General features: G+C 57.4%; 1 protein-coding gene across 1 annotated transcript in view; it reads left to right on the top strand.

Moving 5' to 3' along the window:
* SEPTIN9 (septin 9) overlaps positions 1-21,067 on the top strand; it is a 164,992-nt gene that overhangs the window by 14,085 nt on the left and 129,840 nt on the right. The window contains exon 2 of the mRNA XM_082678076.1: positions 1,708-1,764. Within this exon, the coding sequence (XP_082534202.1) occupies positions 1,708-1,764 (57 nt within the window). The remainder of the gene's footprint in view (positions 1-1,707; positions 1,765-21,067) is intronic.

Below are 21,067 nucleotides of genomic sequence, written 5' to 3' on the forward strand. Positions count from 1 at the left end.
CAGACGGGGCCAGATGTAGTGTTTAGCCAAACATCTGGGCACCCCATGATCCAGTTAAATTGATACGTGCAGTCCACCATCAGTGTCCCCGTCGTGGCTGGGGTGGGGCTGGTGGCTTTGTAGGAGGCTCGACGGCTTCAGGGCTTCTGAACCTCTCTTCCCTCATGTGTGAAATGGGGGTGGTGGCCCCTGCCTCATGGGATGGTCATGTTGAGTGAGTGGGAGAATGGATGTAAAGCCCGTGGTTGTCATGGAGCCTTGGCATTGGAAGTGGCTGTGAGAGCCCCGTGTCCACCTGGCCCTCCTTCAAGGGTCAGCTTGCTACCCCCCTTCCTGGCCCCCCGTCTCCTCGAAGCCTCGCCAGTCACCCCGGGCCCTGGTGTTCACCCCCCCATCAGAACCACATGTCACATGCATCTCTTGCAGTGTCGTTTACGTGGTGGGTGAGTTCAGCTAAAACTGGGGCTGTCTTGCCGTCCTCCCCAGCCCGGAAAGAGGCCAGGGCTTAGTGGCAGGTATCTGTCAATACCAGGCCCTGAAGGATAGACCTCTCCCGTCTTGTCAGCTGTTGAGTCATCCTGCAGATGTGGAGAGCGCGTGTGTCCCGGGGGAGCTGGACGGGAAGACCGGGTCTGCAGGCTGCCCTGCTCAGGGCTCTGGAACCTTTTGAAACGTAGCTGACTGCATTCACTCCTGGTTGGTCATAGTTTAAGAGTGGGCTTGTGGAATGAATGAATGAATGAATAATCTGTCTGGAGGACTGCAGGGGAGGAGCTAGCACAACTGACCCCAGCGTTCTGGGTGCATGTTGGATGACGGAGGCTGCAGGTGGGTCCAACCTGGGCCCCTCTGGCTCTGCAGGCTCTTCTCCACTGTGTCTTGCTGTCCATGGGGAAGGCCTCCGCTGGGCCAACGTGGGTGTCCCTGCCGTCCTCTGTAGGACGGCCTGGTCATCCAGGCAGCAGACCCTAGAGCACCGTGACCTGGCAATGATAGGACGGCCGCCTGCCACTCCCTCTTAGAAACCTCTTGAGTCTGGCCGGCTTAGCACCTCAGCAAATCTGCTCGAGTTGGGACTTGCCTGCCCTGAGCCTCCCCAGGCATTGAATGCTGGGCCGAGTGGTGTGTGTGGAGGGGCACGAGGCCGCGTTAATCTGGGGCTCCCTCCTGGTGGGTGGGGGAGAGAACGGCTTGTCCTCCATGTTCCCCAGTCCAGCCCGGCTTCCTCCGGGACCCCGGGACAGGGAAACCCCAATTCCCAACAAGGTGGATGCAGGTTATAGGGGGGCTGGCCCGTGCCTGACCTGTGCCAGCACCTCTCCATCCCGCAGACAGTCCCGGCAGCCCAGCACGCAGGAGCCGAGCCCAGGTTTTGGAGTTTGAGGGACTTGTCTTTATCCTGGGCTCAGCTCCTCATAGCTGTGTGGCTTCAGACAAGTGACTCAACCCCGCTGAGACTTGGCTGTCTTATCTGCAAAATGGAGTACTGAGGGTTATGTTAGGTGGGGGAACGTGTGTAAAGGCTTTGACCCAGTACCTGGCGCGCATCCGGACGGCGGTGGCTGCCGGGGCCAGGTGTTACCTGGGAGGACTGGGGCCTCTGGCCCCACAGGGGACGGATTTCTGGTTCTGGAGCCCCTGGCAGGAGCAGAGGTGAGAATACGCCCAGTGGCCTCAGGTGACCTTTGCCCTCTGCCCTGTCTTTAGGAGTCACGCGGACCTCCGGCGGCCGTCTCCGGAAGCTTGGCGACCCGACTGGCCCGGGTAAGTGGCTAGGTCAGCCTTGGCCCCCTTGGTTTGTCTGGGGCAGGAGTTACTGCTCACGTGCTCCAAAGAGACTCTCCCGACCACGGCCTGGCCTGGGTGGGCAGAGTGGGGAGGGGGTGTGGAGCTCCGCCTCTCGACCTCGGTGCCTCGGGGGCGGGGCCTGTGCAGCTCCTCCCCACCGGACGGGCGGCTCTGGCCTCCCAGACCCCGGCGTGGCCGGCACGGGAGCCTGCTTTGTGTCTTTGTTGTCAGGTCCAGCGGCCAGGCCCGGGGGCTGTGCCTGGTCCGTGGTCTCTCGTCAGAGGACATTGGGGCCCAGAGGTGAAGGGACTCGCCTCCCCAAGGAGGTGGGAGAAGTGTGTTGAGGACCTGCTGGGTGTCAGACCCCGGGCTGGACGGGCAGAGGGGCATAATGGCTACGTAGCAGCTGTTCTACAGGAGGGGATGTGCCCACCCGGAGCCCACGCCCCACCTTCTAGACCAACCCTGTCCAGTAGAACTTTCTGTGTCAGTGAAGTGTTCCCTGTCTGCATCGTCCAGTACGTTAGCCACTGTCCACGCGTGACCATTGAGCACCTGAAGTATACATTGTCTATGTTATTTATTCATTCATTTGCACAGAATTAACTGACTTACGATTCTCACTTAATATCTACTTGTGGCTAGTGGTTATGAAATTAGACAATCCGAGCACATGCTGGCTCTCTGGGACCCCAGAGTTCTGAACCCGAATGCCCCTGGGGCAGCCCGGCCTCTCTCCAAGTGTGTCCTCCAGAGGCAACCCCCGCCAGTGGGCTGGGCACCCTCGGGCCCGTGTGGTGGCCGATGGTGGCTCTTTGCTGGGAGTGGTGGGGTGGCGGGCACGTGATGTGCAGGCTGGACGTCCACATGAGTGTGTAGGAGGCCCTTGCGGTACGGGACGGGCCGGGTGTGGGAAGGGAAGGGTGACGCCGGCTGGAGGCCTTGGGGTGGTGAGTGATTCACGTCCGTGGTTAAGCGGGAGCTCCGCCCCCTGCAGACACGTTGGGCTGCTAACCACTGCGCTGCCCGGCTGCTGCTCTGTTTCCTGGAAGCCTTTCTCGGAGCCCCGGCCTCTGCCGCTGTCTGCCTCTCCATGTCCCTCCCTTTCAGCCGCTGGGCTGCGTCTCCGGGCCCCTCGGCGTGATGGGCTGGGGGAGACGCCTGCGCTCCAGGAATGAGGTCTCAGGAGGCCGGCGCCCGGGGCTGCAAAAACACAGCCTCCCTCTGGGCATTACTTCCCTGTGCTCAGAGAGGCCAGTTCTGTGCCATCAGCACTTGGCAGCCATGACCACGGCTCTACTTGGAAGCCTAAGGCATAATTTGCCCAAGCTCAAAGCTGTGATCTGGGTTTCGCATGGGACCGCCTGCTGACACACGAAACCCACTCTCTGGGGGCCTCTGTGGGCTCCGGCCCAGACACCCCTCCTCCTCTTCCTGCCTCCCTTTTCCAACCCCTGCCTCCCTGCGGCCAAGACCTTGGTCCAGGCAGCCTTCTTTCCTGGACCCCCAGTCCCTCTGACCTCACAGAATGCCCCCATTCGGAGCTGCTGTCCCCTCCCCTCCTCCCAGACACTTCTGTCCCGTGTCTGGACCCTGCACCCCGTCTCCTCCCCAGAAGGCCAAGGGCCCTCGTCGTGGTGTTTCCTCCTTTATTTCAGATTTTCACGAGGCTGGGTTTGGGACTGGGCCAGAGATGGCCGTTTCCGCCGTGAGCCACAGTCCGTCAGCCCAGACTACACCCACGGTCACCCTTTGACCAGCTCACTCTGGCCTTTTTTTTTTTTTCCCCCCCAGAAATAGAATTGTTAGACATATAAAAATATGTGAAGAATATAGTAAGATACCTGTACACCCACCATCCCGCTTAAGAAATAAGGTGTTACAGGTGCAGCCCAAGAGCTTGGGTGACCCTGTTCCGGCCGAGGTGAGCAGCCGTCTGAATTTAGAACTGCTCGCTGCTGGGTGTGTCTGTACCGTGTGCTGTGTGTCTGCAGACGACACGCCGTCTGCTCCTGACCCCGGCAGCGTCGCATCATGTGTCCGAGGGGAGTCAGCTGCTGCCCTTTGCTTTTTCCCGAGATGGGACGACTGAGATGTATCCTCGCAGCTCCGTGTATCTTAGTTCATTTGCTCTGACCTCGGGCAGGCGGGGATTCCTCTGTGCAGGGGGGCAGAGTTTTCGCCCCCTCGGCCTGTTGCTGGAGGCCCATGGAAGCTTTCCTCTCTTACAGACACTGCTGGACCCACTGTCATGGGTCCGGGGCCTGTGTGTGTTCCCCTGGGCAGACTGCCTGGGCTCTGGGATGCTTGCCCCGGGCCCTCCCAAGTGACCTTCCTCTTTGCTCACCCACCCTCACCCCCTTTCCATGCTATGAGCTGCCACCCTGGGCGCTGCTGGCTGACCTTTGCCCTGGTTCCCACGGCACCCATGGCATTTCCCCTGCATCTGCTTCCTCACCTCCTTGCTGCCCTGCCCAGCCCAGCCCGTCTGTCCCCTGGCTGGGATCCCTGGGGCCTTCTCCTTCTGCCCTGACATCTGGTGTGTGGCCGGGTCCTGCTTTACATCCTTCAAGTACCTCTGGGGGGTGGTGGCCAGAGCCCCAGTCCCACCCTCATCCCTTGAGTGGTGGGTTCAGCAGTGCCGAACCACACCCCTGCCACCAATTCATATTTGCTCAGAACCTCAGAAGGTGACTTTAGCTGGACATAGGGCTTTTACAGGTTAGTTAAAGGCCTGGAGATGAGGTCATACTGGGTTAGGGTGGCCCTAAATTCAGTGGCTGGGGTCCTTTTAAGAAGAGAGACACAGAGGAGGCCACGTGAGGACAGAGGCAGAGATTGGAGTTTTGTAGCCACATGCCACAGGATGCCTGGGGCCACCAGAAGCCAGAGAGGCAAGGAGGGATTTTCCCCAGAGCCTCTGGAGGGACCGCGGCCCTGCTGACACCTTGATTTTGGACTTCTGCCTCTAGAACTGTGGGAAAATCGATTTCTTGTTATTTTAAGCCCCTGTTTGTGGTGATTTGTTACAGAAGCCGCAGGAAGCTAGGGCCCCTTCCCTCTGTGATCGACACCCCACCCACACAAGGAGCTCCCTAGTACGCTGTCTGAGCTGTGTCCCTGCCCTTACGGGGGGTGCCCCCGTGTCCCCCTTCCCCACCCCCGCCTTGGGTCCCGGCTCACACACCCCTTCCTTAGGGAGGGGCCCTGCTCCAGGCCCGGCTAGGGCCCCACCCCAGTGTCCTGTCACTCAGCTGTACTCATTGTCATCCCCCGTGGACAGTAGGCGCCGGAGGAGGGGTAGGGCCCCTCCAGCTCGTTGCCCACCCTTTCTCCAGGGCAGCACAGAAGAGCCGCTCGCTCTGTCACTGAGGGAGGGAAGGGAGTGTCCTTTGTGGAGGAGCTGGTCCAGGAAGAGGCCGCCAGAGTTTTGGCCACTGTGCACCTGACACCCGGGCCCCCGCAGGCATCCCCAGCTGTTACTCCCCCTTCCCACTGGCACCCCCCCCCCTCCTCCACTTCTCTCACGTTTCAGCCTCGCCATCCACCCAGGCACTCAAGTGACAAGTCTCGGTGTCGTCCTTGACCTCTGCCCCACCCCAGCCCCCCCAGGTCAACAGGTGGCCAAGGTCTTGTCGACTCACCATCCCCCCAGGTGGCCCTTGGATGGGCCACCCGTGATCTTGGCCGTATCTCAGTCAGGCCTCTGTGTCTCCCCTCACCCCCCACCCCCTTTCTCCCCACCAGAGGCTCCTCCTCCCTGTCCAGTTGGTGTTTGGGGGGCTTTACTCAGTCCCGCCTGTGTGCCTGGGCCTGGGTGATAGCCTCCACCCACGGGATTCTTTAAAACAGACCTGGTTGTCCTCTGACCAAAAGAACCCTTGCTTCCCTTCTCATAGGATAAACGGTAAACCCAGCGTGAGGTTTTCCTCCCCTGTCTAGCCTCTCACCCCTGCTCTCCCCTCCCTGCTCGGAGGGGTCACAGCTCTGGAAGCCATTCTCTTTCCAGGGTGATTTGACCCAGCCTGTCCATCCCGTGAGCAGGTGGGTGGCGGGGATTCCTCTATCCTCCCCACCCCGTGCTCTATGGCACAGGGCAGGCAGCCAGTAAACATCGTTGAATTGAACTTGATAGGAGAAGCTGGGGGGGATTGGCCAAAAAAACAAGTTTAAAATAAAAATCCCAGCCTTCTTTTGCCTTGGTTGACAAGGAGGCTTTCTCTTTGCCTTCTGGGGAAGAAATTTATGGAGAACTCCGCGTCTCCAGGGAGGACGAGGAGAAGAGGCAGCCAGTAGGCACGGTGGTCTTTACATTTAAATTATTTATTTAATACAAATGAAAAACGCAGTTCCTCCGTAGCAGGGGCCCCACGGTAGGCTCTCAGCGGCCACACGTGGCTGCCGTATTGAACGCGGCAGGTCCGCGGCATTTACGTCAACGCAGAAAGTTCTGCTGGGCAGGACTGGTCTGGATTGGCCCACACGCTGGATCTTCAGATTCATCGTTCATCCGGAGAGCCTTTACTGGGTGCTGCCGAGCAGACAGAATGTTGGGATCCCAGGAGGAAGTGAAAGACACCAGCTCTTCGGGGAGTTTTCGTGTATTCCGGAGAGTTTAAACCCAGGGGCCTTGGGGCAGACTCTATCGAGGACGCTGCTCTCCACGGCCCCGGACCCTCCTTGCTCTGTACGGGCAGCTGGGGACCTTTAGGAATAAAGCGGCAGCCCCCAGCTCCGGCAGGGCCGCAGCCAGGGATTGATGGCTGAGCACGAGGGCCGTTAGCGGTGGAATTTGGCCCTGTCTGGGCCGCCTCTCTCCATTGTCTAGATTTCCTTCCACACTGACCTGGAAGAACTCCCAGAGCAACAGGCCGGCCCAGGCTGTTTGCACCAGTAAACCCTGCAGCAGTCCCCAGGGCAGAGAGTAGCTGGATCGTATTTATTTAGGAACAGCCGAAACTTGAGGCGCAATAAAAAGTGGAGAGAAGATTCCGGAGAGGAATGCAGCAGGCCCCGGGCCCGGAATTCGTCTTGCTCTGGAAGGCTGCTGGCGGCCAGACTGGGGCCGGCCCTGGAGGGTCTCGGCCGGCTGCCCGCCTTGCTGGCAGGTACAGTAGCAGTGACTGCAGGAGGGTCAGCGGGAGGGGGTCTGGGGGATGCAGCTTCTTTATTTTTAACTCAGGGAAGCAAACTGTGTGGTGGAGTCTGGGGATGAGCAGGAAATGAACGGAAAAGTCTTTTTTTTTAGGTGAGAGGTGGGCATCCCCTGTAGCTTGGAGCTAATTATGGAGGATTCGCAAGTACCTGAATGAGGGGAGGGGGAGGGGAGAGGTGGCAGAGATTCTGAGCTCAGAGCCTCAGAAAGTGTCCTTTCAGCCGAATGCCTCTTCCTCCGCCTCCTCACAGGCCCCTCCCCAGAATGTACCCCAGGAACAAGGCTGTGCCCCTCTTGTCAACCCCTTCCTGAGGCCCCTGCTGCCTGTGTCACATTCACCTGGAGTGCTTGCCCCCTTTCCGCATGGCTGGGCCAGCCCAGGCCTCCTGGCTTGTGATGGGAGTTCAGGGGTCACTGGGATTGCCTCTTCTGTGTCCCGTCCCAGCCAGGCTCTGGGGCGCGCACACGCACTTCGTGGAAAGGGGCATAGCAGTGTCTTTAAAGATAAAACAGGCCTCACTCTTCCTCCTTACCCCGCACTGGGCTCCTCGCTGGTGATGGTGACATCAAAAAGAAGGTGGCTGGGAGTATGCAGATCACGGGTACAGGTCTGTGGGGCTCAAGGGTAGAGATACTGCCTTTAGAACTGTCTGGAAGGGGCTGCTGGGCAACAGTACCCATCCCAGGACGTGGGCAGGCTCCGGTGGCTGGGAGCTGGGGCTTGCTGGCTGGCACGAGCAGAGTTCCCAGAACTGTGGCCCGGGGGGCGGGTCCTGCCTCCCCAGGGCATAAGGCGTTGGTCAGTGTGGGGATGTGCTGAGTTCAGAAGCCAGCCCCCTCACTGGGGCTGCTCATGGGTTTACTATGCTAATATGCTTGTTGAAATCAAAGACCAGGACAGAGTTTTTTGTAACCACAGAGCCCTGTCTTGTTCTGCTAGAAGGAGAAGCCACATGGGGAGCCCTGACCTGCTGACCAGTTGCCCTCTGAGTGGCCAGTGCTGAAGCCAGGACTCAGTGAGCAGCGGGGGTCGGCCGCCCCCTTCTCCCACTGCCTGGCCTCACCCCACCTCTGTGCCTGGCCTCTTCGCGGCTCATGACTAACACGGCCCCGTCGGAGCCAATCGGTGCTGCCAGGTTTTCAGTTTCAAATTATCCCCCGCTTGGGCCAGAATGTTTGGAGTTTTAGGCATGGTTGGGGAAAGGACGCTGAGCCAGACTATGCCGGAGAAAAACCGAGGGTCAAGCTGTGCTCAGCAGCTGTGCCAGCCGCAGCAACAAAACGCACAGCGTGTGCAGCCGGCACCTGAAGCAGGTGGTCAGGATGGCTGAGGCCACGGCTGGGCTCCTCGTCCTGGTCCAGCCGCCCCCCAGCTGGCCCGGTCTGCCGCTCCGTGGGGCCTTCCTGGGCCTGCTCACCGCAGCGGGAATTGGTGTCGAAGAGTGCCCTGTGGCATTAAAGGGGTTTCTTTTTTCATACGTTTTCTGTAGTTGCTAAATCTAATACAATGAACATATAGTACGTTTATAATCAGAGAAAAACAATAAGGAATATTTTTTTCAAAATCAGAAAGGAGATTAAACAAACAAATCAAAAAACCTCCAAGATTCCCATTGTTTCCCACTGTTCTAACTTAATTGTTGGTGGTTGGCTTACTGTAATGTGTTAGAATGAAATATAATCACCAGAAAACATCGTTCAGGGAGCCCTGGCTCTTAAGTCTGTCTGTGGTGTCTGTTTGAGTGTCCTGTGGCTGATGTAACAAATTACCACAAACTTGGGGGCTTAAGTCAACAGAAATTTATTCTCTCACAGTTCTGGAGGCCGGAAGTCTGAAATCCAAGTCTCGGCAGGGCCGGGCTCCTGGGGAGCTCTAGGGGAGAAGCTGTTCCCTGCCTGCTCCAGCTTCTGCGGGCTGCCAGGCTTCCTGGGCTTGTGGCCGCACCACTCCACTCTTCAAGGCCAGCCTCTTCACATCTCTCTCTGATCCGTCTGTACATCCCCTTCTCTCTCTCTGTGTCAGATCTCCCTCTGCCCCCCTCTATGTGAGTACACGTGATGGCATTTAGGACCCTCCCAACCCCCTGATTCAGGATAATCTCCCATCTCAAGACCCTTCACTTAATCCCACCTGCAATGACTTTTTCTCCAAATAAGGTCCCGTTTACAGGATCCAGGGATTAGGGTGTGAGCTCTTTGGGGCCACTGTTCAGCCTACCACAGTGCCCACCTTCCGTCACTGTGCAGGCAGCCACCTTTGGAGCTGTCCTGCAGACTCTGCTGGGGGTGGGGTGTTGCTATTTGGTGTCTCCCAGAAGGTGTCACCCCCCAACCGCCAAGAAGATGCCCTTGCTACCTAGGAGACTGCATTTGGGGTCCTGCCCTGGGCAGGAGGGGACGGGGACTTTGTGACATCCAGCAGAGAAGTGTGCATGGCCCTCTTGTGTTGACATGTGGCTCATGTGGCCCTGTAGGGCAGGATTGTAAACTCAGAGGTCACCTGGAGGAGGGGCTGGCAGATAACGAAAATGAGTGATGGGGCTGTGGGGACCACAGCAATCCAGAAAACGCGGTTTCATCTAAAGAGGGTAGCAGTCTTCAAGGCGGCCAGGCAGGAAGGCTCATTCCGTGTGGCTATATGCCCTCCCTTTTCCGAGAGATGAGGAAAATCTGGAGTTCTCGGTGAAATTGCCCGTTTGCAACATTGGCACGAATACACATTTTCTTTAGACAGGGTCAGTTAGGCATACAAAACCTGCTTTTGTGTCTTGGGTAGAGGGCTGCCAGTCTGAACCCTTGCGGTGAATGTAGCTTAAAGGGCAGAGGAGGTGCCCCCCAGCCCTCGCTCTGACCACGTGCTGTCCCCCTCCACCCCTGAGTTGCCAGCTGAGCAGTTCCGGGACCCCAGGTGAATAGCAGGGAGCAGTGCTGAGCCCCCAGCCCGGCCAGGCCCCGTGTCCTCTCCCAGAGAGGCGCTGAGTCTGGGGAAATCAGTGGCGAGGAGCTGCGCTCCCTCCCAGGGGACAGCTGGAGACTCACTGACTCATGAGTAAGTGGTAGGACTCTTCCAGGAAGTCTCCATCCCGCGCTCCCCTCTCGGCTGGGGTGGGACGGCCAGCTGCCTCTGTCTCCGCAGGCGGACGGCACACCCGGGCGTCTGCAGGGGTGACTTCTCCGGGCTCAACCCCGGCAGGTGTTCCTGAACCTTCCCTCGGCCCCTGCCTGGGGCGCCACTGCCCCTCCTTCCGGCCGGGTCAGGGTGGGAGTGAAGGGCCGGCAGAGGTGGAGGGAAGGGAAGGCGGGCAGGCAGGAACCAGGATTTTCAAACGCTCCAACCAAAGGAAATCACAGCATCGCGGGCCGGGGGAAATGAAAGACTCTGGAAGTCTCCAGGAATTTGATTCTGTGAGCTGGTTTCCAAGAGGCTAAGTTAAGCTTCTCCAAGTGGATATTAAAAAGGAGCAGCGAGACGAGCCCGGGCGGAGGGGCTGGAGGGGGTGGAGAGAAGGCACCGGAAGCCGCCGCACGCTGCACCTCTGGAGCCACCGCACAAAGCCCCGCCGGCCGGTCCTCGGCCCGGAGGACCCTGGGGACCGCAGGAGCCTTTCAAGGCCCACGTCCGGCCCTTGCTCCCGCCTCTTCTTTTATTTCTCTCCTTCGCTGCCTTTCCCCTCCCGATTCCAAGAGACAATGCTACTTCAGTTTGGAGCACAAACATATGATCAGCACATGGAAATGTGGTAATTTGGATGCATTCGTGATTGCAACAGATTGAAGAAATTAGACCAGACAAAGAGTGTTTTTGGAGGAGGAGGAGAGGAGGCAGAAAGAGGGAGGGCGACGGGGTGAGAAAGGGGAGGACGCCTCTGGAAAGGGGGACGCCGGGACTCCCGCCTGCTGCTAAATATATCCGTAGTGATGGAGAGAGACCGGATCACAGGTAGGCAAGCGGCCCTCCTCCCCCGGCTGCCCCTTCCCCTTAACTCACAACTTTCTTTATGCTTCGGGAAATAAGCACCCAAGGGTCACTTTGACTCATTTTTGTGGACATATTTCTTTTCCTCTTGACTGTTCTGAGGTCCTGGGACGTAATGTTCCAAAAGTGAAGCTTCGCTAAGCCGGGCTTTTATTTAAACTCGGCTCTCCGTCCCCTCACTATTTCTCTTTCATTTCCCAATGTGCCACTTTTGCATCTTAAGACGGCCGTGAATGCTGAGACTGTGGGCGCCGAAGTCTGGGAAAGGGTGGGGGGACCTGCTTCTGGCGCTGGGGTCCGGGGTGGCGGCACCGGGATGCCGACTGTGGTTTGTCCGCTGTGTGGTTTGTTTGTTCGCTGCCAGCCAAAGTCCGTCTTCAAGGCCGCCTTGGTCTCCTCCCTGAAATAGCATTTCGGTGCCTTCCCGGGAGTTGATTACAGGGCCGGGAGCTCCCGGTGCCCAAACAAGATGTGCAAATGCCTGTGTGTGTGCGCGCGCGCGCGCGTGCGCGTATGCACACGTACAGCGGAGAGAGCTTATTCTATTCTGCCGGAAGCTTGGGGGAGTTGACCAAGGTGACTCCCACTTGGAGGTGCTGGTGTCATTGGGGTCCTGTACTCACCTGGGCACCGTGGACAGAGAGGGGGTAGCAATGATCGTCCACGTGGTTGGATGGGATTGATTTAGGACGGGAAGAGCGGAGCTGTGGGCTCTGCTCAGATTCTGGGGCAGAATCACTGATCAGAACATCAGAATGTCACGTTGGGGCAAGGAGTGAGGGCAGATGGCTGGTCCTCGGGCTGGAGGGACCTTGCAGGTCCCTGGATCGGTCCCCGCACCCTGTGTGGGATCGAGGCCAAGTGGGTCACTTTGGAGCGGGCTCAGACCCATCGGGGCAAGAACCAAGCAGTGGAGAGAAAAGAGGCCGCCCCTCCTAAGTCACCCCGGTTAGAAGCCCCTCTTTCTCGGGCTTGCTGTCCCGTGTCAGCATCTGATATCATCACGAATAATTCCCATTCATTATGGGGCCTGCTGCTACGGCACACCCCTCAAGCCAGGTGCTGGGGTACACTGTGCAGGCCTGAGACGTCCTGGGGCATCAGCCTCTGGGCTTCAGGTGCTCCAAGATGACCCCTGGGTCAAAGTGAGGATAAGAATGTCGCTCCCCAAGTGCCACTGGCTTGGTCTGTTGTTTGCCACTGTGTGTGTTGCAGGGGGGGCTCCCCAAGAGGCCAGAGGGAAGGAAGGCGCATGTCAGTGTCTCCTCTGAAGATAGCCCCTTGCCTGCTGCTCCAGGGGCTGATCAGATCCCAGTGTGATGTCAGGGCTGATGGGGCAGCCACAGGCAGGGGAGCTGCCAGCGGGGTGCGTGTGTGCGCGTGCACGTCTGTGCTGCAGGGCACACAAACGGGCACTGCGACTGACCACAGGAGGTGGGGCAGCCATGGAGACTGGCGGAAGGCACGGCTGGTGGGACCGCATCTCATGTGTGTTTGAGCTCAGTGACGCGGGCCAGCTGGGGCGGACGGGGCGCTAGCCAGGGTGCCTTGCTCTCCGGCTGGCAAGGGCTGCAGGCTGTGGGACCAGGGAGGATGGTTACTCCATTGGCCTGGCTGCCAGGGGCCTCCGGCCCAGCCTTCATTTAACAGATGACCAAGCCGAGGCCCAGCTGGGTGACCACCAGGGGACCAGAGAGGCAGGGCTCGGAGGCTGGAAGGGGGTCCTTGGGGGAATCAGAAGCAGTGGCAACGTCTTGCAACCTCCCGGGCTAAGTGAACTTGAGGAGCTTTTCATGAACTGAACAAACAGTCCGCTCTGTGCCTTCATAAGTGTTGAGCACCACGCCCTCGGCCGAGGACAGCACGGCGACGGGTGAAGTAGGGACCTTCTCCCAGGACGTGCCTGAGGAGAAATGGGTACTTTCTATGAAATCCTCATTTGGATGCATTTTCATTAAAAAATACTTCTTTCAAAGCTCGGTTAGAAACTGGTTCCAGAAGAGAGAAGTCCCCAGGCTGTCTCCCCATGTTTCTCAAACCTGGTTAGACCTTGACCTTCGTCTTTACTTGTAACTCAGAGCTTAAGCAGTCCCTGGGCAAGTCTCGCTCTGCAGCCCTGGGCTCAGTTTCCCAACCTGTAAAGGGAGGGAGTTGGATCAGCACGGCCTTGAGGCCGCATCCCCACAGCCAGCGGCGGGCTTCTGAGCCTGTTCTGGGGACCCCGCCGGCTGCGGGCCTGCTTCTCAAGGGCACTGCCCCTCTGTGACAGCGTAAGACAGTTGTGGCGGCCTCAGTCCGCACCGGGCGGCTGTGGGGCTGGGGGCCACGATGCCGAGCGTGTGTGTGGACGGGGGCCTGTCTGGCCAGACGCCCCACCCACCAGCTTCCAGAAGTAGCTGTCACTGCTCGTGGCCCACTGGGCTGGCATTTAAGGCGTGTCTGGCTGACTCTGGGCCGCTGCCCAGCAGCTGTCCAGGAGGGGCTGGTGAGGAGGGGGTTTGGGGCAGGTGCGGGCGGCCTCAGGAGACCTCAGCTCTCCCTCCTCCGTCTCTCGCGAGCACCTAGCTCCCACTTGGTTTGGGACGTGGGCCCTGGGTCCTCTTCTGCAGTCAGGCAGCCTCCAGCCCTCTCGAGGCTGCGGCCTTGCCCTGGGAAGATGCCGGAGGGCTCGTCAGCCGGGCGGGGATGAGTCACGGAGCAGTGACTGGCCGCTGAGACACAGGCCGCTTCTTCCAGCCAAGGGTCGGCCTTTTTTCCTTGTTCTGGACTGGCTTTGTGGCTTTTACAAATCAAGCAGTTTTATCTTGTTCCAAGTGCTTGTGTTTCAGCAGGGAGACTCTCCAGGAAGGGAACTTTCCACTGAGGGGCTGTGACTTAGCTCAGCTAGGCCTCAGGGAGGGTGGGAAGGGCCACGCGGTGAGCTGTCTGCAGAGAATGTGGACGTTTCTCCGCTCGGTCAGGAAGGTTGGCGCGGGGGCCTGGAAGGGCCGGGCTGCACTGCACCCGGGAGGAGAGAGCTGGCACTCTGCTCGGGGGCGGGGGGCGGGTCCTGTGTCACGGTCATGGGAGGGCAGGGAGCTGGACAGCCCCCACCGTGGGCGGCGTGCCTCAGTCCTCACTCTGCTGCACCCTCTTGCCTCTGGGTCCCGGGCATTTCATACTCTTGGCCTGGACAGCTGCTGCGGTCATCAGCTTCCTGGACCCTCTCTGCCAGGGCTTCACTCTCCTCGTCTCCAAGATGAGAAGCTTGGCCCGAGGCCCTCCTGGCCCTCTGCCTCTTCCACCTCTGACTGACGAGGGCCTTGGTTTCCTGGGGCTGCTATAACCAAGTACCACCGCTTGGGGAGCTTACCACGACAGCAGTTGATCCTCTCCCAGCTCTGGAGGCCAGAAGTCCAAATTCAAGGTGTCCGAGGCTTGGTTCCTTCAGGAGGCCCCGAGGGAGCATCCCTTCCAGGCCTCTCTCCTGGCTTCTGGCGGCAGCCGGCGCCCCTTGGCATCCTCGGCTGGTGGATGCCTCTCTCCAGTCTCTGCCTCTGTTGTCACACAGCCTTCTTCTGTGTCTCAAATCTCCCTCTGCTTCTCTCTTATAAGGACACTTGTTCCTGGATTTAGGGCCCACTCGGATAATCCAGGAGGACCAAAATTCTAGAACCTTATCCTAATGACATCTGCAAGACCCTTTTTCCAAATAGGTCCACATGCACAGATTTCAGGTGAACATGAATTTGGGGGGCGGGGCACCATTCAACCCACTCCAGTCCCCATGCATCCTGGATGCACAGGCTGATTCCATGTCCCAAGATCACTTGCCATCCCCCACTCTGGCCATGGGGTCCCCTACCCCTGATGGGGTGTGGGAAGCTCAGCCCCATGAGAACTGCAGAAGCCTGCCCACCCCCCTTCCAGGCACCTTCTTGCCGGAGTTGCCTTGTGTTCCCTGCTGGTAGGGGTGAGGCCTGGGGCAGGCCCTGGGGACAGAGTGGACCTAGGATGGAGGGCTTTGGTACCTGGGTCCGCCTGCCCGATAAGGGCACCTTCGCCTGGTGCCTTGTAATTTTTTTTTCTTTGAGCTCCAAATCGGTCTGTCCAAAACTTTTCCTGATTAGAGGATTTATTTCTATGTAAAGTCTTACTAAGGAATGGCATGACAATCACGCTGTTACGCATTAAAGAACCACCTTCAATAGCATCATAGTGTGAGACTGGGACTGTCCTGAGTGGTCACTGCAGCCATTCTGTACTATAAGGACCTGGGGTGCCTGCGGCTCTGGACTCCTTTTTAAAGCATCGTGGTAAAATGTACACAACATAAAATGTACCTCTTTTAAAAAAAATTTTATTGGAGTATAGTTGATTTACAAGGTTGTATTAGTTTCAGGTGAACAGCAAAGTGAATCAGTTATACATATACACATATCCACTCTTTTTTAGATTCTTTTCCCGTACAGGCCATTACAGAGTACTGAGTAGAGTTCCCTGTGCTCTACAGTAGGTCCTTATTAGTTACCTATTTTATGTATAGTAGTGTGTATATGTCAATCCCAACCTCCTAATTATCCTTTTCCCCATTTCCCCCAGTAACCATAAGTTTGTTTTCTACGTCTGTGACTCTGTTTCTGTTTTGTAAATAAGTTCATTTGTCCTATTTTTTTAGATTCCACATATAAGCGATATCATATGATATAAAATGTATAAAATGTATCTTTTCTATAATTTTTAGGTGTACAGTTCAGTGGCATTAAGTGCGTTCACATGGTTGTGCAACCATCCATCCATCTCCAGGACTTTTTCATCTTCCCAAAGTGAAACTCCATTAAACACTACCTCCTCTTTGCCCCCTCTGACCTGACCCTGACAAACACCCTTCTGCTTTCTGTCTCTATGAATTTGACTATTCCAGTTTCCTCATATACGTGGAATCATGCACATTTGTCTTTTTTGTGACTGACTTATTTCACTTAATGACTTCATGGTTCCTCCATGCTGTAGCAGGTGTCAGAGTCTCCTCCTGTTTAAGGCAGAATAATATTCCATTACATGATAGACCACATTTTGTTTCTCTATTGATCTATGGGTAGACATTTGGGTGGTTTCCACCTTTTGGCTATTATGAAAATTGCCGCCATAAACATGTATGTATAGGTACTTGCCTGAGTCCTTGCTTTCAAATATTTTGGGTATATACCCGGAAGCAGAATTGCTGGACCATATGGTAGTTCTATGTTTAATTTTGGGGGGAACCACCGTACTGCTTGTCACTGCAACTATACCATTTTACATTCCCACCAGCAGTGCCCATGGGTTCTAATTTCTCCACATCCTCCTGAACACATGTTATTTTTAAAAATATGTATGTAACAGCCATTCTGATAAGTGTGAGGTGGCACCTCATGGCAGTCCTGATTTGCATTTCTCTAATGATTAGTGATGCTGGTCTTCCCACGTGCCTCTTGGCATCTGTGCGTCTTCTTCGGCGAAATGTCTGTTCAAGTCCTTTGTCAGATTTTAAAGTGGCTTTGTGTGTGTGTGTGTGATTGAGTTGTAGAAGTTTTTAAAACCATGTTCTGGATATTAATTCCTCATCAGACATACGATTTGTAAATATTTTCTCCCATTCCGTGTGTTTCCTTTTCCTTCTGCTGAGAGTCTCCTTTGTTGCACAAAAGTTTTGCACTTTGATGAAGCTCAGTTTATCTACGTTTTCTTTTCGTGCCTGTGCTTTTAGCGTCGCACCCAACGTCACAAGCCTTTCCCCCTGTGTTTCTTTCTAAGAGTTTTACAGTTTTAGCTCTTGCGTTTAGGCCTTTGATCCATTTTGAGTTAACTTTGTACGTGGTGTGAGATTAGGCTCCAAGTTTTCGTCCTGGGCTCTTGATTTTTTTTTTTTTTTTTCTTCACACCCAGGCTGGCTTCACTGGGTGAGGTGGCAGAAGTGGGGAAATCCTGGGTTGGGCTGGCCTTGACCATCCCCTCAGGCTGGCCAGGGAGCCTCAGCTCCGGCCCTGGGCATGGCTGGACATGTGCTCTGCCCGGGGCAGCCCAGGCCTGTGTCCTTCTGGACTGACGAGGAGGCCAGCCTGGGGTCTCCTGGGGTCCACTCTCAGGTGGGCCTCCTATTCTCAGTGGTTTCAGTGCCCAGCCTGCGTGTGAGACTGACTGTCTGTGTGTCAGTGTCTGTTGGTCTGTCCCCATGCTGCATCTCAGGAAGCCTCCTCCAGCCCCATTCTCCCTCTTTGCTTCTGCGATGCTAGACTCCGTCTGCCTCCTGCTCGGAGCTGGTCATCCCCATTGTCTCCCTTCCCATCCGGGCACAAACCTCTGTCCGGAAGCTACCACCTAAACCGCCTTGCCCGAAGTCCCCTGGACCACCGTCCCGCCTTCACCGCCCTCATGTCAGTTCTGCTCCCATTGGGCTGGGCGCGGGGTGGGGGTGGGACCCAAAGGAGAAACTGGACAGATTTCCTCTTAACCAGAGGCTCATGTTTGGAGACTGTTTGGGGCCCCAGGCCTCGTATGAACTCAGGACAGATAGCAACGCAGATTTCAGCTCCTGGAGACCCCTCTCTGCCTGTGGGCTTGGGACCTGCCTTAGATCTTCTGATCTTCCCTCCCTCTTCTTTCTTTTTTCTTTTTAAGGTATGTACGTATGTATGTATTTATTTATTTTTGGCTGCGTTGGGTCTTTGTTGCTGCACGCGGCTTTCTCTAGTTGTGGCCAGCGGGAGCTACTCTTCGTTGTGGTGCATGGGCTTCTCATTGCGGCGGCTTCTCTTGTTGCGGAGCACGGGCTCTAGGCACGCGAGCTTCAGTAGTTGCTGCGCGTGGGCTCAGTAGTTGTGGCGCGCAGGCTTAGTTGCTCCGTGGCACGTGGGATCTTCCCGGACCAGGGATCGAACCCGTGTGCCCTGCACTGGCAGGCGGATTCTTAACTACTGCGCCACCAGGGAAGTGGTGCAGTAGTTAAGTTTTTTTTTTTTTTTTTTAGCAAATGAGGAAACTGACTTGAGCAAAGCTGAATAAACAAAGCAACACACCCCTTGGAAATTAGCAAAGAGGCACCAGCTCTGAAACTTTTCTATGAAAAGTTGAAAATGCTTTGGGGCTGGGCCTGTCTGCTGGAGCAGGTAGGTGGGTGTGAAGAGCCGCCCAGCTCTACGTGGCAGGAGCCCACATGCCAGAGCCCGTTCCTCTGCGTGGTCCCGATTCTCCCTCCCGCCAGCGAGTGTGGACAATCAGTGACCTCTGTCTCTGTCCTCCGCTTTACGTTCACCTCAGGTCCTGATGTCTCCGGGTGGCTGTTCGCAGGACCACTAGACACCTGTCGTCCCAATTATCTGGCAAATATTTATTGAGGTCGTACTACGTGCAGCCGAGACGTCTCCTGGGTTCTTGACCTACAGTGAGGAGCCAGTACCCTGCTCCTTTGGGGCTGGCAGTCTGAGCTAGATGTCAGACAGCTAACCAATAAACACATCAATTGATGACTTTAGATGAAGAAGCAAAGAACAGGTGATGTGATGTGATTGTTGGTAGGTGTGTGTGTGTGTGTGTGGGTGTGGGTGTGGGTGTGGGTGTATGTGGGTGTGTATTAATGGACACCTTCCTTGAGGGGGTGACATTGAGCTGAAACTTACGTGTCCAGAAGGACCTGACAGGTCAAGATCCAGAGGAAGGACATTCAGGCAAAGGGAACAGCAAGTGCAAAGGCCCTGAGGTTAGAACATCACGGAGGTGCGAGTGGCTGGACTGCATTGTTGGAGGAGAGGGGCAAGTCTGAGACCAGCAAGATAGGCGGGGCCAGGTCATGCCAGGCCTCGGAGGCCCTGGCGAGAGTTCGTTTCTCTCCTCAGTGTGCTGGGTGGAGAAAGTGGCAGGACCTGAGTGCCCCGTGGCCACTGAGACTCGCCTGTAGCAGGCAGGGAGGAGAAGCACTGGGACCTGGAGGGGTGGCCATCACCGTCACTCTATGCAGCTGGAGAGGGAGGACCTCTGATTGCTGGGTGGACCCTGGTGGTTGAAGAGGCCGCTGGACGCCCTGACATGTTGGCCAGCCCTGCCCAGTCCTGCCCCGTGGGCTGCTATCTTTAGGAGGGAGTGCTTGCGGCCTCTGAGCGCAGAGGCTGTGGTTTGGTGCGTGCTTGGCCGAGGGTGGGGTGGCCTGAGTCCTGGGAAGGTGACCCGAGGAGCGGACAGCCTCAGGGGAAGCATGACTCGGGGCCTCCTCGCTTTGTATCTCCTGGGTCCTGACTCACTGGCAGGGATATCACACATGCCTGCTCATGCCCCCAGGTGGGGTAGTGGCCAGTGTGTCTGAGGACACCGTCCCATCCCACTGGGCCCTCTGAGCCTCAGGTTTCTCCCCAGCTCTGGGCCCCTGACTCTGGGGGAGGCCTGGAAGTACAGAATGTTTTCCAGGGCATCCCACTGGCCCTCAGAGCTGGGGTGGGTCAGAGCCTCTTCCCACAATGGAGCAGTAGCCAAGGCCCAGGGATTCTGGCCTGGTGCCCGGTTCCTGGGGCAGGAGAAGCGAGGTGGCCAGGCAGGCAGGGCTGGGGGCTGAGCCTGTTGTGACCTTGGGCTGCGGCTCCTCCCCTCCCGCTCTGTCCCAGCTCCGGGTCCCACTGGGGCTCCCTTTGTGCCTCCTCCACTCGCTGGCCTCTGCATCCCTTCTCTCCCCTCTGGGGCCAACCCTCTCCTCTGGCCCAGACTGGCCCTCCCAGCTGCTCTCCCTACCTCCTGCCTCTTCTCCTTCAGACCCTGCGCTGCTCCCCCGGGGCCCACCGTGTTCCCTCTGTGTCCCTTGCCACCCAGCGAGGCAGGTGCAGGGAAGTTCAGGACGCACGCACCGTTAGAGTGCCCGTGTGTGCCTCTCTGCTCTGGCGCTCCCTCGAGCCTGTGGCCCCTCCGCACAGAGCCTGGCCCTGTCCCGCATCCAGAGCTGGTGCAGCAGGAAGGAGCTGCCCAGGGAGCCTGGGCACCTGGCCTGCTCTGCTGGCTGCAGCCCCCAGGGCTCGGGTGTCAGAGAAGAGGTGCTTCTGGGAACGTGTGACCATGATGTGGCTCATGGGTCAGGGCGCCGACCCTCCCCTCCTGCCGGAGTGGCCTGAGATGCTGCTTCTCCGCTCCCGTTTCCGGGGCATCTTGAAGTTGGCCCTTGGGCAGCCTGGATTCTCCCTCTGGCCTTTCCTGGCACTGTTTCTGCTCACCTGGAGAAGGCTGGGTGGGGCTTGGGGACAAAGGAGATTCAAGGGCTTCCCTGACAGGACACCCCACCGCACAGAGGGGACGTTTTGGTCAAAGCCCCAAGAGCCCTGCTTGCTACTCAGAGAGCAAGACCTCAACCACCTGCGGGGCATCTGGTGGGGGCAGTACAGGTGTGACTGTCAGCACAGGGGCTCAGTGCACGGCCCGAGGCCTCCCTTTCCATGGCTCTGCTCAGGCCCGCGTCCTTCTCTGGCCCTGTTTTCCCTGACGTCCACAATGGGCAGCCCTCAGTCTGGACTTTGCCCCCCACCATCCGCCCAGCTCAGCTCTGGCCGGCTTGTCCCTCCCCCGGGGCCCAGGTTCCTTCTCCAGGTGGCGTATTCCATCCAAGGATGCAGGGCCCTCAGCCATGCCCGCCCTGGGAGATGTCGGTTTATTGTTATCTGATAATAACTAAAGAACTATAGCTTTAGAATGACTGTTTTCAATGTTTTTCCAAGTTCAAGGGTCTTTAGAGTGTCCTAATCCTGATGTCGCCGTGTCCGAGAGAGAGGGAAGGGGCTGGGGGTGATTGCGGGCTGGGGGCTTGTTCCCCACCTGGAGAGGATAGTCTTGGGCTGTGCCTCTGTGACGTGTGTTGGGGGGGGTGCGTACCTCCAGGAATGCCCCGTAGCCCTCGCCACCCTCCAGCTTGTAGAGAGCAGCTGGGAGCGGAAGGGGAGGCTGCATCCATCCTTCTGAGGAGGTGTGGACAGAGGGGCCCGGGTTCTCGAGACGTGCATCCTCCATGCATCTCACCCGAGGATTTACTGCAGTTGGGGCCTGGCTGAGCCTTGGAAGGGAGCGAGGGGACCGCAGTGAAGCCGAACCCCCAAAAGGGGCAGGAATTCAGGTGCAGGAAGCCTTTCTTCCAGGAGGTGGCGGTGCAGGCCCTCAAGAGC

The sequence above is a fragment of the Grampus griseus genome (genome assembly GCF_964374135.1).
Source record: "Grampus griseus genome assembly, chromosome: 20".
Lineage (NCBI taxonomy): Eukaryota > Metazoa > Chordata > Mammalia > Artiodactyla > Delphinidae > Grampus > Grampus griseus.